Source organism: Fusarium proliferatum (genome assembly GCF_900067095.1).
Source record: "Fusarium proliferatum ET1 genome assembly, contig: FPRO_scaffold006, whole genome shotgun sequence".
Classification (NCBI taxonomy): Eukaryota; Fungi; Ascomycota; class Sordariomycetes; order Hypocreales; family Nectriaceae; genus Fusarium; species Fusarium proliferatum.
This window is the reverse complement of record NW_022194795.1, coordinates 3,212,172-3,228,143: the sequence shown is the minus strand read 5'-3', so window position 1 is coordinate 3,228,143 and position 15,972 is coordinate 3,212,172. Positions and strand designations below refer to the sequence as shown.

Genomic DNA, 15,972 nt, shown 5'->3' with positions numbered 1-15,972 from the left:
AACACGTAAAAAGGGGCTGAAATTTTCATCTGATCAACGATGGTGCAAGCTTGACAAGCAGAAGATCGAATTTCTGGATCAGACCTTGGACATTGTTCGGTCGTTTAACTCGTTTTCAGACCCCGAAACCTACCCCAGCTCCTCGGAAGAACAGACCTATTACTTCCTAGAAAGACAAGACGAAGAAAATACACCTTTATCTGGGAGTAGTCGACATGATGTCGACGGTGGTGAGCAACGTCTGACTAGCTCGACTTACTCGCATACAGATACTCAACCACAAGAGACTAGCAATCTGTGCCATTCCACCCTGCAATTCCACCAGCAATCCGACCAATTACCTGGGCTGGTGTTTCACGAATACACAAACGTTACGACTGATCAGATCAATGGTGACACAGAGTTTGCAGCACAAGATACTTATGCTTCGTATGGCGATAGATACCAACTACGTCTACCCACGTGCGTGCTCAAGCAAGACGAGGCAGAGCTGGTTCGCCATTTCTTTTCCGGCTTTAGCGATGCTTTCGATCTTGGGGATCCGGATCGGCCGTTCTCCAGTTGGTTATCAACTCGAGTGCTGCAATATCCTCGACTTCTCGAGTCTATCTTGACGATTGTCTCAAGACATTTTGGCAAGGGGAGGACTAATCCAGGTTGCCTGGACTCAGCGGCTGAGCCGCTTTCTGATAGAAATCCACGTTTGCCTAACATCAGCCCAAACATTAATTGTTCCATGGAAGAGATCCATTCTGTCGTGGACCTGTTATCACGGTTTGCGCAAAGTATGGAAGGTCAGTGTCTCAACCTTTAACGTCTTGTGTCTTATGTTGTCTGGAGCATATTTGTTGTTATTTTGTTAGTGTAGGACCTTTCCACTAATTACCAGTACGCACAGCGAAATGCTTGGTCTCCTCTCCCTCTCTCGGTCAAGCGAACATGATGGATCGACCGACAGAGAGCTTTGAACGAGAGAGCCTCCCCGAGGCCGCCTGGTGGGCATATCTACGAATGGAAGCCTACTTGGCAGTTGTTAATCAGGTACCTTTCCCATCATACTTAGACCCTCTGTGGGCAGAGAAAAGAGGTGCTCCTGTGGATGACAAAGATTGGGCAAATCTTATGCTTCTTCACTTGACAGACATCATCCGATACTGTTTCTCAGATAATAAAGATACCGAGCACTATGCGGCGCTGCTAAAAGACATAACCATCTGGTCGGAGACAAAACCAGATTCCTTCGATCCTATATACACATGCAATCATCCTGAGAAACAAGTACTTCCAGATATATGGCTGTATAGCGAACCAGTGGCTGCTGGCTTGCAATACTACCACCTCAGCAGGATGCTTCTCATGTCTCACGATCCGCGTCTTCCAAAGATTGGGCTTGCAAGGAATAGGACAATGAAGCAAATAGAGGTACAGAAGCACTGTGCCACCGAGGGATAATTGTCTAATGCCGAGTAGCACGAAATGAAGACCGACACCAAGATAGTCTGCGCTATCGCTGCAGGCATGGGCGAAGCCAGTCCCACATACCTGTGCGTTCATATAGACCCCGAACTTTGGCGGTTATGCTGATTTGTATTGAGGATTGCATGCATGGCCATAGCGTTGGTCGGAGACCTTTTCGACAAACGCGCTGAGCAGGATACACTCCTTTGTGCTCTAGCTAATGCAACTGATCGGTTTGGATGGCCGACTTCTTACATGTATGGTTCGACTAATATTTTCATCTATCATCTGGTAGCTAATTGTCGTCTATAGAAAGGATAGTTTGAAGAAAACGTGGGGATGGCTTTAGCTAGGCCATTGTGATAGCTGTAAAGCGTGTAATTCTGATCCTTTGATATATGCGTACTAAGCTCTGTATGTGATGTTTGAACAGCCACGTCGATTTTGCGCTATCCAAGAGTGATTGTCAATAAATAATAGCTTTAAATCAATAGGTCCATAGGAGAAGAGTGGAAGCACACATAATAGCAAATAGGTGAAGCTAGAACATGGCATGGTTCCCCACGGGGTAGAGTCTGGAACATGCGCCACTAATCCCCACTCGCTCCAGAGCTTGGGAACGATGGCAACAGCTCATAACAAATCCGGGGTGTTTGTTCCGGGGACAAACAAGACGATCTCCACAAGGTTCGGAACAACAACACCAAAACGAGAAGAATCGCAAATGTCGACGCCAACTCCCCGCGATTCACAGTCCACAATGCTCTGGGCCAAGCCACGAGTCCAGGTGCCCTCACCAAGTAGTAAACTGAACCTTGCCTTGCCAATTTGTAAAGGAAACTTACTCCGGCAGACACGAAACCCATTTTTGTACCCCAGACTCTCCCACAACCGGGGATCGCAGAACATGGAGCCGACGGCAGTGAACATGGAGAAAGAGGGTCGTTATCTGGGGAAGACTTTTTTCTCAATCGAGATTCTGTACACAATTTCCAGGATCCAACCGCTGCCCCCGCTAATACCCCAACTTTTGAGGCGATCTAACCCCCAGAAAACAAGGTTTCTCGGGATCGTGAGAGCGAGCGAGGCCAATGAAACAACATGTAATTGCCGCATGAATCGTTAGCCTCATGGGAGTATATATATGGTGCTGCGCTCCATTCACATGTTGCAGTTCCCCTCACAACAAGCTGTCTCATCTGCACCACAATATTCATCTCTATTTCAGTCTTCTATCTTGACGTTTCGTAACATGTCTTCTCAGGATGATCATAAGTCCTCGACCGAGGGCGGCGGTATAGAAAAGTCAACGTCCACCAATGTCGAACACCTTGAAAAGTCTCACGGCACTGTTGTCGAATTCGACGACTCAATCGAAGATACCAAGCCATCCAAATCCGTTTGGCTTATCACATTTACCGTTGCCATGGGCGGATTCTTGTTCGGTACGTAGCCTACATACTTCCCCTCTGAACTATCCTAAGATGATCTACTAGGTTACGACACTGGTGTCATCTCGGCCGTTCTGGTCACTATCGGCGACGATCTTGGCCACCATCTTGATTCCCATGAGCAAGAGCTCATCACTTCCATCACCTCTGGCGGCGCTCTCATCGGTGCTCTGATCGCAGGCCTTCCAGCTGACAAATACGGCCGTAAGCTTGGAATCTACATCGGTTGCTTTCTCTTCCTCGTTGGGTCTGTCGTCCAAGCTGCCGCCTTCAACATTGTCGCCATGACTGCTGGACGTCTAATAGTGGGATTTGGAGTAGGGTCGGCGGCGATGATAATTGTAAGAGCCTAATTCTACAAACAGTTGTCTTGAACTAAGTTGCTAACGTCTTCAGCCTCTTTACATCGGAGAGCTCGCCCCAGCCAAATATCGCGGTCGCATGATTGCCTTCGATAACCTCAGTGTGACACTGGGTCAATTGGTTTCTTATGGTCTTGGAGCTGCTCTTACCGATGTCCCTCATGGCTGGAGATACATGATCGCTATCGGCGGAGTTCCCCCCGTCATTCTTGCCGCCCTGCTGCCTCGTTGCCCTGAGTCGCCTCGACAGCTTATTGCTCATGGTAAGAGAGACGAAGCTGAGAAGTGCCTGCGACGAGTTTATCCTGCTGCTACTGAGGAACAGCTCAAATCTAAACTCGAACACCTTGTATGGACAATTGAGGTCGAGTCTTCGGTTGTGGCCAATAAGTCTCTCTGGTGGCAATTCAAGCAGCTTCACTGTGTGCCCTCCAACCTTCGTGCACTAATTTCTGCTTGTACCGTTATGGCCAGTAAGTCTCTCAACATTTTCATGGGTCTGAACCTTTATCGCTAACAGTATCACAGTCTCTCAGCTCGGTGGTTTCAACACTCTCATGTACTACTCTGCCACTCTGTTCTCCCTCGTCGGGTTCAACAAGCCCACCGCCGTTGCCATCGTTGTTGGTGCTACCAATTTCCTTTTTACATTTGTCAACTTGGTTGTTATAGACAAACTAGGCCGCCGCATCATCCTCCTAGTCACTGTCCTGGGCATGGTAAGATACACTTAAGTCCTAGGTAAAGCCACCATACTTATATTCCTCAGGCTGTGAGCATGGTCATCGCCGCCGTCGCATTCCACTGGATTCCCATCTCCAAAGATCTCGTCCTTCAGGCCGATTCCGTCAACTGGGCTGGTATAGTCGTGCTCGTAACCATCATATTCTACGTCGCCTTCTTCGCTACAGGTGTAGCCACGATCGGTTGGGTCGGAACAGAGCTTCTACCTCTCGAGGTTCGCGCTCTTGGCACGATGATGAATACAGTGACTTGCTGGAGCTGCAACCTTATCATCGCGTCGACCTTCCTCTCTATGATGAAGAGCATGACACCTAGCGGCGCGTTTGGCTTTTATGCAGGTATCTGCTTCTTTGGCTGGATTTTTGTTATCTTCTTTTACCCGGAGGTGAAGGGGCTTCCGCTTGAAGAGGTCAGGAAGGTCTTTGAGAATGGGTTTGACGTCAAGTTGGCCAAGCAGATGCAGCTCGACCTCAAGGCTAACAGCCAGGCTTCTATGGCGTCTAAGGCCTAAATGGGAAATTTCGCGAGTTGCATGGCATGCCATCGTGAACCCGATACTACTCAGGATGTTCTTCAAATCCTCGATAGTCGATATTACACTAGAGCTCAATACCGCCTAAACTCTGCAATGTGCTTGAAACTATGTTCCTGATTAATGACATGTCAACTTCTATTTTCGGCTATTGATCCTGAAAACTGAAAACTGAAAAATGAAATCAGAAATATTGATACTATGGTGAGTTCCCTTGACTTCTGCATTGCTATAGGGAGCTTTCCTAGGTGCTTGACTACTACACTTGAGGGTGAGAAATAACTTACAGTTATTTGTTAAGTTGTTCTTCTATATGAGGGCATTTAGAACCTGAATGATCTGTTCCCGGCCATCTCTCTATAAATTTGAACCACTGTAGTTTTTTCTTTCATTCTAAGGAAGTTAAAGGTAAGCTTTTAGGAAATTCTCCAAAAAAGACATAGAATTAAGCATATATATACGACGCTGGGTAGGAGGAAGAGCAAGAACTTCTTATCAACCTCCTATGTATATCCTATTAACAATTTATCCGACAACTCATCAAGAACACAATTGAGGAGCCAAGACTTTGGTTTTGCTTTTCAAAGTCAGCACACCGAGATTGTAGAAAACTCGTCATTTAGGTAGTAAAGGTTGTATACGGGCTACGATTATCGCTTTCACAATGTGCGAATCGCGTCAGTTTGTGTCTGGGCCAGCCCTCTAAAAGCCTCACAGTATATGTATATGGAGCAACTTTCCTCATATGGCTACTTAAAAATAGCGCAATATTTCAGAGTAGTGTATCTGGAATAGGCAATTGCCCCCCGCGCTTGGTCTGACACCGTGGGTGGAGATGGTGGACATGCACAGCGTATGAGGAAATTTGGCCTGGACTTCCGAAAAAGATCAAGGCTCGAGAAGCGAGTCCAGTCCGTCATCCCTGCTTTAGGCTTCCTGTGACATCTTAAGGCTGATTCCTTTCTGGACTGGCGAGGAAATGTTCAGAGGTCGCGGGGTAAATCTACGCGGGGTAAACTTACTGGGGACGGAGAAAGTCGCCAAATGTGGCAATTTTCTCGATCACGATTGCAATTGTCAAAGATTAATATTTACCGTCGCAGAAGTTGCCATGTATAAGAAACTCATGTTGTCTTGCTCGTATACATTACATCCCTCCAAGGTCGCCCAAGAAACAGTCTCTTTCTTACTTTTTTCTCGAGTCTTAACCTGTCATCGAGAGTGTCAACAATGTTTACCTCCATTGCCTCCCTGGGCTCAGCGCCCTATGCAGCTGCAGTGGGTATCGCTGTGGTCTTCTACTTTTTTATCTTCCCTTTTATCCTCTATATCAAAGACCCTAAAGGTAATATATCTGGTCCAAAGATGAAATATCCATACTGACTCTATACAGGTCTTCGGCGCTTCCCTAACATGTCCCCGTTCTCCGGCATGTCTAACCTTCCCTTCATGATCCTCGCCCATGGAGGCGCACGGTCGACTCATCTCGCGAAACTACATAAAACAAAACCCATTATCAGAACGGGGCCAAACTCGTTGTCATTCGCCGGCGGTCAAGCCATAAAAGATATCTATGGCCACGGAACTCCCTGTATCAAGGACGAATCATACATCGTGGGAGCCGGAACCCATTTTCACCTGGCCGATGTTGTAGATAAGCACGAGCATGCCCGAAAGCGAAAGGTCTTGTCGTCTGCTTATGCACTCAAGAACCTCGAGGGCTGGGAGTACAAGGTCGCGGATAAGGTGCAGCGAATGATGAACCACTTCGACAAGGTCTGCACAGCTCCTTTGCCCAAGGGCGCCAAGTTTCCCGACCCCCAAGACGTCAATCTTGACTTCCGCGCCTGGTCTAACTTTTTTTCCCTCGACGCCATCGCCGATATTGGTCTTTCGGAAAAGCTTGGTCTCCTTGATCAAGGTCACGATCGTGTAGAAGCCCAGCAAACATGCGGCACTGTCTACGAAGCCAATCTACGCGAGTGCCTTTATCCCACTGCACGCAAGCAGTCCTATCTTCTGTGGACCTATGATTATTACAAGTTGCTCAATAAGATCTCTAACGTCATTCCTTTCTATCGAAAGATGGCAGAGTCAGCGAAAGGCTGGGATGACATTGTATTACGACGAGCTCAAATCCGATTAGATCGATACCACAAGGGAGAAAAGCTTGACGACTTCTTCCAGGCGCTCATGGAGGACAAGAACGGCAACTCTCATGAGCTTGAATGGGGCGAGATTGTTGCTGAGATCAACATCATGATGAACGCGGGTAGCGTCACGACCGCGATTGCTTTAGCCAACATTCTCTATCAGTTGATACTCAACCCTAGGGTGATGGAGCTCCTGCGACACGAGCTTGACTCTGTCCTAGAGCCCGATGAGGTGGTGGCGCCCTACGAAAAGGTGAAGCATCTCCCTTACCTTCGCGCTTGTCTCGATGAGTCGCTTCGCCTCTGGCCCCCAACTCCCCAGAATCTCGGTCGTCAGACTCCTCCGGAAGGTTTGACGATCATGGGCCAGTATATCCCGGGGAACACATCTGTCGGTGTGTCTGCTCTTGTGGCGCATCGCGATGAGAGCATTTATCCCGAGTCAGAAAAGTTCATTCCTGAGCGATTCTTGGGCGAAAAGGGCAAGGAACTACAGTCTCACTTTATTACGTTCTCAGCAGGTGCTCGAGGCTGCATCGGGCGCAACATTTCATATCTTGAGCAGGCTGTCTGCCTTGCTTCAATAGTTCACCGCTACGAATTTGCACTACCAGCAGGCTTTGAGCTGAAGAGAGAGGAGACAATGAACCACATCCTGGGGCCTATGCCTGTCAAGGTTTGGAAAAGGAACTTGGAAGAGTAAAAGCGGCAGTTTAGAAGTGAGAATATAATTTAGTTTCGTGCTAAGACATAAATTCCTTGGAGGGTAATAAACTATGAGAGACTATTACCGCTCAATCCAAACTGCAGCATGGCTAATAACTTTGGTCAGCAACGGTACCAGTAATCGCTGAAATGGGTTGGTCTGACCTTTCCTATATCTTCAAACGTCACTCTTTAATTGAAGGGGTTGCAGAAGTAGATAACGTTGACAGTCCAGCCATCCACAGTATACAGTACCCAAGGTTTACCATTTGGGTTAGTGCCCTTGTAGCAGTTGTATGTGTGAAACCCGTTCGTTCCCGTTCCAGCCCAAGCATTTCCCTGCTTGCCGCCTGCATCGGCAAAGATGTTTGATGTGAAGGAAACGCCACTACCGAAAGTGCCTAAATCCAGTTAATTTCTTCTTGTGACAGCCTGCAGATTCGGGAAAACCTACCCTTCACTGTTCGACCTTCCCAGATGATGTTGCTTCCATGGACAACGTCAACATAGTCATCAGGACGAGACCCTCCGGTTGCAGAATGCCCATCGGCATAATATGCTATGCCGCTTGAAATCTCACTGCCCTTGTAGGAGTTGACGAGGTAGACGCTGTCGCGGGCAGCGACGGCGCCGGCGAGGGCAGAAGTGAGGAAGGCGGTGATCTTCATGATGATTGACGAGATGCCTGGTTTGGTTAAACATTTTAGTTCCTAATTGTAAAGACACTCTGTATTTATATCCCGTGAGGACGCATGTTTTTGTAAGCCGTCTAACTGCGAAGCAAAAACGGCTGGGCCGGCAGCACAGAAAGTTACCACTATCCGCCATGTCTCATTTGACTATGCTGACATCAGCGGCCTTCATTCAATGCGACGCTACTCTCTGCATTAGTTCGAAGTCAGCGGCATTCGCTCTATTAAGAAACTCTTATGCTGGAGCTGAAAGACCTTTTGTTATTAGCCCTTAAACCCCTGGCATGACTACAGCTTGTGCGCTGTAAGTAATACGAGATCTAACGGAATAAGGTAATATCTTACAAAGGCTCGGACCGCTCTTTCGGAACGTTTAATGCCGGGCTGCCTAATTCGGTAGGGCTAGCGCTGTGGTTGGTGCCATTTTGTTCCAAACAGTGTTTGGAAATTGCATGTAAGACTTACCACCAGCACAGCGCGTCTTGTATAATAATCTCTTTTAAAAAAGGGAAGGGAAAAGAAAATAAGAAAGGCTCTACCACAGCCACTCCTTACAACTATGCATTTACCCATTTATTACTTCCAGGTATACATTCCATGCATTCTAGGCTTAACCCTGGCTAAAAGCCGATAATTATACCACGCCTCCTATCTCCCACATACCACTCATAAGACCCTAAAGGGGTGTTAGCAGCAGGCCTTATGTGCATTCTGTTTTCTGTTTGACTCTACAATAGACCTGCTTATCTATAAAGGACAGTACGTGAGCATGTCAGACAAGCTCTGTTGCCTAGGGCCCGACTCGACTGGCCTGTAAGCTTTCAATGTGTCTCGAGCCCAAGCAGGCATGCCTAAGCAAGTTTAATCTCCTCAGCCTTTCCAGTCTTGATATCAAACAGAAATCCACGAGCCGTGTTCTTGAGTTCGTCCCTAATAACTTGGTTCTTACGAAGCCACTCGAGGTCACCTCTAACGCTGTCCCCCATGCTGCACACAATCATTAGCCACTGAGGATTTATTTATCTGTAGACTCAATACTTACTCAGTGTTGGCGCCCCAGTCAATCTTATCAATTTCCTCCCAATGACTCTCATCAACTCGCGCTTTAAGAGTGTCGCGCATCCATTCGTTGGTAAACATGGTTGAGCCACAATCAGTATGATGAACAATAATGAGCTCGTCGATCACGAATCGCGTGTCTAGAAGAAGGATGTCCCGGACAGCGAATCGGACGTTGCCGCCGGCATTCCGCGAGACCATGACCACTAAATGCGATTAGTTTCTGTAGTGGCGACTGTCTTGTTCTTGACCTACTTTCACCCTCTAGGACCCCGAGGTTGAAGTCGATGAACTTGTCGACGCTACATCGAGGATCGACGCAAGCGACTATAATATCTTATTAGCAAATACTCAGGGATGTTGCAGTCTATGGTCCCTTACCGACGATGGTAAGGCGAGGCTTGGTAACCTTGTTGGCTTCGGCGATAGTTGGGAATGGTGTGAAACCCTGAGGGCTATTACCTGGTTAGATGGTTGTAGGTAAAAGGTGAGTGTTGCGAAAACATACTTATGGGCTTCAATAAGATCAGCAACGGTCTTGGTCATTTTGCTTGCTTGAAAAAGGTATTTACGTAGATGCTTCAGGTAATTGGCGCGTGTTGTTAATTAAAATACTTGAGAATGAAATCCAGACCTAGGGGTCCAACCTCCATTATATACAAATGGCTTTGACAAATCAAAATCGCCATTGCGTGACATTCACTTCAGTAATCCGCCCGGGAGAAGTTGGTTACAGTCGTGTTACCCGAGACTGTTCGGATACTCTCTTATTCTGTATTCATTGGTGTTTTCATGATAAATCAATAAGATGCAGGTTGGCTAGTCCTGACTTGTACTAGTGGTTGAGATTCATAAGCATAAACACAGACGTATGTATTCCGAACTGGGTCGGATATTAACTCAGCAAACCAATTGAGACGGACGCCTACTTATATCCAATTCTAATGTTCCAAGCTGAGAGTCATGATTACTGAACATAAGCAGTAAGGGGACCTGTGACGCAGGTGGCTGTAAAGACCTGTGGCTTTATTTGGTGCCACAAACGTGTTGCGACACAGCAAAGCTCACAATGCAACCCTACAAACATATCTGGTGTCGGTAATTATACATAACTTGCCCGAGCCCGCATCGAGAGCTTCTGGCATTTTCTGTTTTTTTCTGACATATCTATTTGTCTAATTCTCTAGTGCTTGACAGATGAATATCATGGCAGTAACTGATTTGTCAGAATTTCTGTCAAGCATTCTTGTATATAATGTTGATATGCCAACCCAACGTCGAAAACATTACCAGCTACATTGAGACTCATTCAAACTATTGGCCTAAATTATATCCCATCTATTCACTCAACACCATCAATTATGGCATCATCAACTGCTGGCCCCTTCCCTTCTTTTCCTTTAACAGGGATAGAATTTCCGACAACTTCCCTCGTGTTATCTTCATACCAACACGCGAAAAAGTACGCGACTCCAGGTGTTCTAAATCACATCCTCCGGAGTGCAGCTTTTTGCCTTCTTCTCCAGAAGAAGATGCCCGAGTTTGCCGAACTCGGTGACTCTCTTGACATCGAGCTCGTTGTCGTAAGCTGTCTTCTTCACGATCTCGCTTGGTCCAAGACGAAGGAGCTTGTCACGAACACAAGACGATTCGAGGTTGATAGTGCGAACCTGTCTCGTGAGTTCATCAACGCAACGTCGGAGAAGGACGGCAATTGGGAACAAGGCAGTCGCCGTATGCAGATTGCCTGGGATGCTATCGCTCTTCATACAATGGAGACCATTGCACCGTGGAAAGAGCCTGAAGTCGCGCTTGTTCACTTCGGTGTCCATGGGGATCTTCTTGGGCCCAACCTGCACCTCCTGGGTCTACCGGAAGACCTCCCGAACTTGGAAGGCGTTATAACGGAAGAAGAGTTCAAAGAGATTTCCAACGCATTTCCGCGCATGCATTTTGCAGATGAGTTCAAGGAGATCTTTTGCGGCTTATGCCGGGACAGAGGTCGCTATTCTTTCGATAGCAATGTGGTGAATTATGGATTGGAGTGGGGATATGATGGGAAGGGTACTGGAGCGGACGAGTTCAAGAAGTTAGTGGAAGATGCACAGCGCGCTAAGAGCTTTTACGGCGTCATGAGTGCTATTGATAAGCTTTTGGATGAAACTTAGACAGATAGCATTTGTCGATACGGTATAGAAGGGCAAGATACGAGAGCAATATGTTAATAGCGGCAAGCACATAAGCTGGAGTGTTCAACATTCTTAGCATTGGAGCAGTAATACATGTATTACTAAGAGTCGGAGAGACAGGTCCCTAACTATCTACAACCATCTTCAATCATCTTCCCAGCTACCATTGTCTCTGATACATATCCATCAACCACTTAGTAGCGAACAATCTCCATGCGCTTCTTGAGGCGGAAAGCAATAGCACGCTTTCGCGAAGCAGCAGACTGAGTGAAAGCACCAGAGCCACCGAAAGGACCAGCAGCGGCGCCGTTGCGGACACGAACGATGCAGACGTTGTTGGCGCCTCCGACAGAGCCTTCGCAGGTCATACCCTGGGGCATCTGGACCTTGAGGGGGAAGTCGGTGTTGGTGGCGAGGGAGAGACCCTGGATGCCGATTCCAGGAACATCTTGGGTCACCTCTGCGGTTTGGAAGGCATCGGGGTCGGTGCCGCCGGATGTCGCGTCGATTTCAGCTGTCATTGGGCCGGCGCCGTCTTGGTTGATCTGAGGGGGTTAGCTAAGCTAAGCACTTGGATGGGATGAATGGGACTTACCTGTCTATAAGTCATGGTGACCTCGCCGTTATCAGAGGCTGTAGGCAAGCCCTTGGTAGCACCCTCTCCAGCTGAAGCAGCAACGCTAGTCTCTTCAGCTGTCTCGGTCTTCTCACCACCGCCCCCACGGCCACCTCCAAAGAGTCCACCCAAGAGGTTACCCAACTGGCGCCTCCGGTTGTTGTTGTTGTTGTTGCCCTGGTTGTTACCCTTGGGCAAGTTGGAAAGGTCATCCTCAACACCCGCAGCACTTTCAGTGCCGTTATTGGTAGGAACATTATTAGCGTTTCCGCTGCCCAAGAAGCTAGAGATCATGACGGAGGCGTCAACAGGGCCGTTACCCTGGGTCCTGCCCAGAGCGCTGGCTTCTCCGCTGCGGATCTCACGATCACGAATGATGGAGGTGTCAGCTTGAGAACCGCATCGGTTGCTTGAGCAATCACGAGGAGTTCCGTCAGCAACTGCCTATTGTTAGCGAATCCGCTGTATACTTCTATATAGGGTGGCATCTTACTGCTGAGACCAGGCATGGTAACTCCATTAGCTCCCTCAACAGAGAGGACGACTCCATGAGCAGAAGCCATGGCGAAGAATGCAGAGGCGATAGCAAGAGAGTGCATTTTGAAGGTTGTATGGATCAAAAGAGGATTATTAAAGTTTGTGTTGCTGAAACTGAGCCGCCAGGGCTAACTTAAGGCTTTCTTAGAAAGGAAGTGAAGAGAAGAGAAGATGATTGAGATGCTGTTGGATTATTTTCCAAGATGTCGAATGATGCGACTCTTATATACAAATTTGTGTGTATATCGCAAGTATGATGTTTGATATCGACCTCCTCGGTTGTCGGCTGGCCATGCCCTCCCCAGCGCTGATCATCAGCGATCAAATCGCATCAGGAGGAACCCCAACCTCAGCTTCAGGTCATTGTTTCCATTTGTCTCAACGCCTCTCACAGCCACATATTTTCCTCTCAAGAAGTCAGTTCACGAGTCTCAAGTCTTGACCCATGTTTCAAAATTCTTGGTGTTTCATGTTTCGCTCAGACCTCTTGCCCCTCCCCTACGGATCTAACGCTGCACCCAAAAGACTTGACACGTGAAACTCTCCGTGCTAACAATTCGGAGAGTTCTTGGCTTTTTTGGTGAATGCGATTGGTTTCTCAGATTTTTGCATCTTCCAAACACCAAGACGTTTGAACTCGCGATTCACTCACGTCGGCCGCCGCGTATTATTAATAGAGATCAACCCTGGGCCTAACACGCATTTAGGGAAGAGTTTTAATGGCTTTGTTTGCGAGAGAATGTTCTTTTGATCGGCGCTAATAGGTTCGTGTTTTTGGTGATGAAACCGGAAACGAAGAGTACCAGGTAGGCGCAGCTTTTCGCGAATAAGAGGCCAAGAGTAGAGGAGAAGTATGGTCGGCGAAGCCGAAGTATTGATATACGTTATTGTTCTTCTGGTCATTAGCAGTTTATTGATGGCTTATACCGTGGCAACGTTGCTTTATTCTATTTAATTCCTGAAGAATGATGCGCTGTTGTTTGTAGATGTGAGCAGTGATCAAGCGTTCTGTTTATGCAAACATATCCCATCGTTTATAAACAATTCATGCGTTATTGTAAGCTCTTAGACATAATTTAGTTTATTTACTGGATGCAAATCCATGTGCACTCAATATTTTCGGCCGAGTGCCGAGCCGGCAGATCTCGGCATTCTCTCCACCAAACCCAAGTCCACTCCACTCCAGGAGTCTCACGATGCTGAAACAGCCACTTGGCGCCCCGTTTTGACAACGTTTCACCGCCACTTTTCGGGCGTGACACCTTCAGCTTTCTTTTTGCTTAAGTATTAAGTTAAGAATTAGGCGCTTATAGCTTAACTCTGAAGAACAGGCGGTTCCATCTACGTCAAAGCGTCATGACTGCTACCCCAAACTCCAGAACGTTTTCTGTGTCAAGATCCAAGACTTGGCTTCTATCGCGAGGTCAGTGACCTGTCGCAACTTTTGAGGGAGAGAGGGCTGTGCAAGAATGAAACGTCGCAGATGGACTGAGTAGCTTGCCCGGATTGGAAAGGCATGCGAGCTGGTTCAGTGTTTGGAATCATTATTAGCTTAGGCTGTAGACGACGTCCTATTAGCCACGATACGCCGCGCGACAAAACATTCTCGATATTCCTGTCTGATAGGAAATAGTCTGTGCAGTCTCTCGCATGACACTCGACCAAGACCGTAATTGAGTTGTATCTGCCACCTCTCACATTTGCTACCGCACGCGGTTGGCGAGAACGTGACTGCCCTTTACTTGGTCACTTATGGTTTGGATAAAGGTATGTAAGTGGGATAATGCCTATAGGCATGTCAAGCTGACTAAAGTATGTACGATCTGTTAGCTAGATAACAAGAAAGAAAAGCATGAATGCGACTGGGACTACAGGAAACCTCTATCTATCCTTGGTTGATAGGGTCATTGATAGGATCAACACCCTTTGCAGTACCAATACGAGCCTCGAACCAGAATCGCAGTCTCTCAACCAACCCGCGGTCCGACATGAATCGCGCAAACTCAGCCGGGTTGGTGGCAGTCTCGTTGCGAAGATCGGGGAAGCCCTCTGGAGTGGCGATGTCGCGACGAACAGACCAAGTACCCATGGCAGTCTGGTACTCCTCGCTGAGGATGAAGTTGTGCAGAAGCTTGGCTCCCTCGGGATGAGGAGCATCTTTGAGAATACCGGCGTATTGCGACCAGGAGACGTATTTGCCGCGTGTAGGCTGAGAGAACTTGATAGGCTTGGATTCGCCGAAGCCTCCGCCGGCAGCGAAGTAGGCAGCTTCGGTGGCGTTCTTCTGGCTGATGATGGCGCCGGGGGTTGCCGTGCCACGGACCCAGCGAGGGTTTTGCTTGAGGAGACCCTCGAACCACGACGCTCCGTACTCTTGCATACTGCAAATTGGTCAGCTTTATCGCCTTAAAGGATGTGACTGAACTTACATAAGATAATAGGCGTAAAGAACTGCGTCGTCGTCGTTGGGGTAGGTCAGGACGAGTCTGTTCTTGAACTCAGGTCGAAGCCAATCGGTGTACTCGGCGGGTGCCTTGATACCGCGAAGCTTGTCTGTATTCCAGGCATTGGCCCAGAAGAAGATATACACTCCATACCAATAAGCAGTGCTATCCTTGAACGCATGGTCAATCTGGTCAAAGCCCTTGGGGGCGTAGTTGAGCAACGCGCCCTCCTGAGCCCAGCGAGGATAGTCGTTCAGGGTCTGCAGGATGACGCTGTCGACGTAGACTGACTTTCCACCAGCGGCAAGTTGCTGATCAACTCTGACGTCATGGTATTTGGATAGATCGACGGTGACATTTAGCTTGATTCCAGGGAAACGCTTCTCGAAGGCTTGCTTCAGGCCGGCTTGTTGGTTGACTGCATCTCCGCCGTGCCAGAGGGTAACGGTATCTCCCTCCTTCAAGGCAGCTTTGTAGATCTCATCGAGACTTCTGGTCTCGACCTCGACTTTTTCGTTGAACCCGAGGACTTGGTCATAGCTCATGACAGAGCTAGCCAGAAAGGCGAGCGAGAAGAGAGATTGCTTCATATTGGTAGATTTGAGTGATGAGATGATGATGCTCTTGGTCTTTATTTTCTCGTCAACGGACATCAGGTATTTATACAAATGGTCCTCGATACGAAAACTTGATTTAGCCTACGTTACATAACTCAATCTGGCTCGGCAATACCGCGACGGTGTTTCCGGCCAAATCGAGGATAGAGTTTTGTCAATGCCGATCTCGCATGATGGCTTATATGAGTACCGGGATTACGTGATGCCCCATGTTTCTACGATTCCTCCAATGAGGAGCACGATTGATTATCGACGCGCGCGGCTCGGAGGGGCAGTGGGATAGACCTCATCCCGCCGACTCTGCTTAGTCGTCATTTTCGTACTTGGCCTTCCTAAAGGGAACAAGATGACCGTGGTCGCATTACGTAGTTTGTATATCCGCGACTCGTGGTGAGGCTGAGCGTGAACTCAAA

The 15,972-nt window shown here is 47.9% G+C and overlaps 8 protein-coding genes across 8 annotated transcripts; 4 read left to right on the top strand and 4 right to left on the bottom strand.

Moving 5' to 3' along the window:
- Positions 1-942: 942 nt before the first annotated feature.
- On the top strand, positions 943-1,807 carry FPRO_10171 (uncharacterized protein; the record flags this gene model as incomplete). The annotated part of the gene is made up of 4 exons (XM_031233643.1): positions 943-1,422; positions 1,471-1,544; positions 1,596-1,715; positions 1,771-1,807. 4 exons carry the CDS (start codon positions 943-945, stop codon positions 1,805-1,807), a joined length of 711 nt encoding a protein of 236 aa, XP_031083459.1.
- A 903-nt stretch (positions 1,808-2,710) lies between these two features.
- On the top strand, positions 2,711-4,526 carry FPRO_10170 (putative ITR1-Inositol permease; the record flags this gene model as incomplete). Its single annotated transcript, XM_031233642.1, has 5 exons — positions 2,711-2,903; positions 2,955-3,250; positions 3,306-3,744; positions 3,800-3,990; positions 4,041-4,526. 5 exons carry the CDS (start codon positions 2,711-2,713, stop codon positions 4,524-4,526), a joined length of 1,605 nt encoding a protein of 534 aa, XP_031083458.1.
- Positions 4,527-5,777: 1,251 nt separating this feature from the next.
- On the top strand, positions 5,778-7,403 carry FPRO_10169 (uncharacterized protein; the record flags this gene model as incomplete). The annotated part of the gene is made up of 2 exons (XM_031233641.1): positions 5,778-5,892; positions 5,941-7,403. 2 exons carry the CDS (start codon positions 5,778-5,780, stop codon positions 7,401-7,403), a joined length of 1,578 nt encoding a protein of 525 aa, XP_031083457.1.
- A 194-nt stretch (positions 7,404-7,597) lies between these two features.
- Positions 7,598-8,073, bottom strand: FPRO_10168 (uncharacterized protein; the record flags this gene model as incomplete). The annotated part of the gene is made up of 2 exons (XM_031233640.1): positions 7,598-7,806; positions 7,860-8,073. 2 exons carry the CDS (start codon positions 8,071-8,073, stop codon positions 7,598-7,600), a joined length of 423 nt encoding a protein of 140 aa, XP_031083456.1.
- Positions 8,074-8,948: 875 nt separating this feature from the next.
- FPRO_10167 (uncharacterized protein) lies at positions 8,949-9,702 on the bottom strand (the record flags this gene model as incomplete). Its single annotated transcript, XM_031233638.1, has 5 exons — positions 8,949-9,084; positions 9,140-9,362; positions 9,412-9,483; positions 9,538-9,611; positions 9,665-9,702. 5 exons carry the CDS (start codon positions 9,700-9,702, stop codon positions 8,949-8,951), a joined length of 543 nt encoding a protein of 180 aa, XP_031083455.1.
- An 815-nt stretch (positions 9,703-10,517) lies between these two features.
- FPRO_10166 (uncharacterized protein) lies at positions 10,518-11,324 on the top strand (the record flags this gene model as incomplete). The annotated part of the gene is made up of 1 exon (XM_031233637.1): positions 10,518-11,324. One exon carries the CDS (start codon positions 10,518-10,520, stop codon positions 11,322-11,324), a length of 807 nt encoding a protein of 268 aa, XP_031083454.1.
- A 215-nt stretch (positions 11,325-11,539) lies between these two features.
- Positions 11,540-12,560, bottom strand: FPRO_10165 (uncharacterized protein; the record flags this gene model as incomplete). Its single annotated transcript, XM_031233636.1, has 3 exons — positions 11,540-11,890; positions 11,941-12,401; positions 12,455-12,560. 3 exons carry the CDS (start codon positions 12,558-12,560, stop codon positions 11,540-11,542), a joined length of 918 nt encoding a protein of 305 aa, XP_031083453.1.
- Positions 12,561-14,383: 1,823 nt separating this feature from the next.
- FPRO_10164 (uncharacterized protein) lies at positions 14,384-15,532 on the bottom strand (the record flags this gene model as incomplete). Its single annotated transcript, XM_031233635.1, has 2 exons — positions 14,384-14,879; positions 14,928-15,532. The coding sequence occupies 2 exons, from the start codon at positions 15,530-15,532 to the stop codon at positions 14,384-14,386; spliced, it is 1,101 nt and encodes a 366-aa protein (XP_031083452.1).
- Positions 15,533-15,972: the final 440 nt, after the last annotated feature.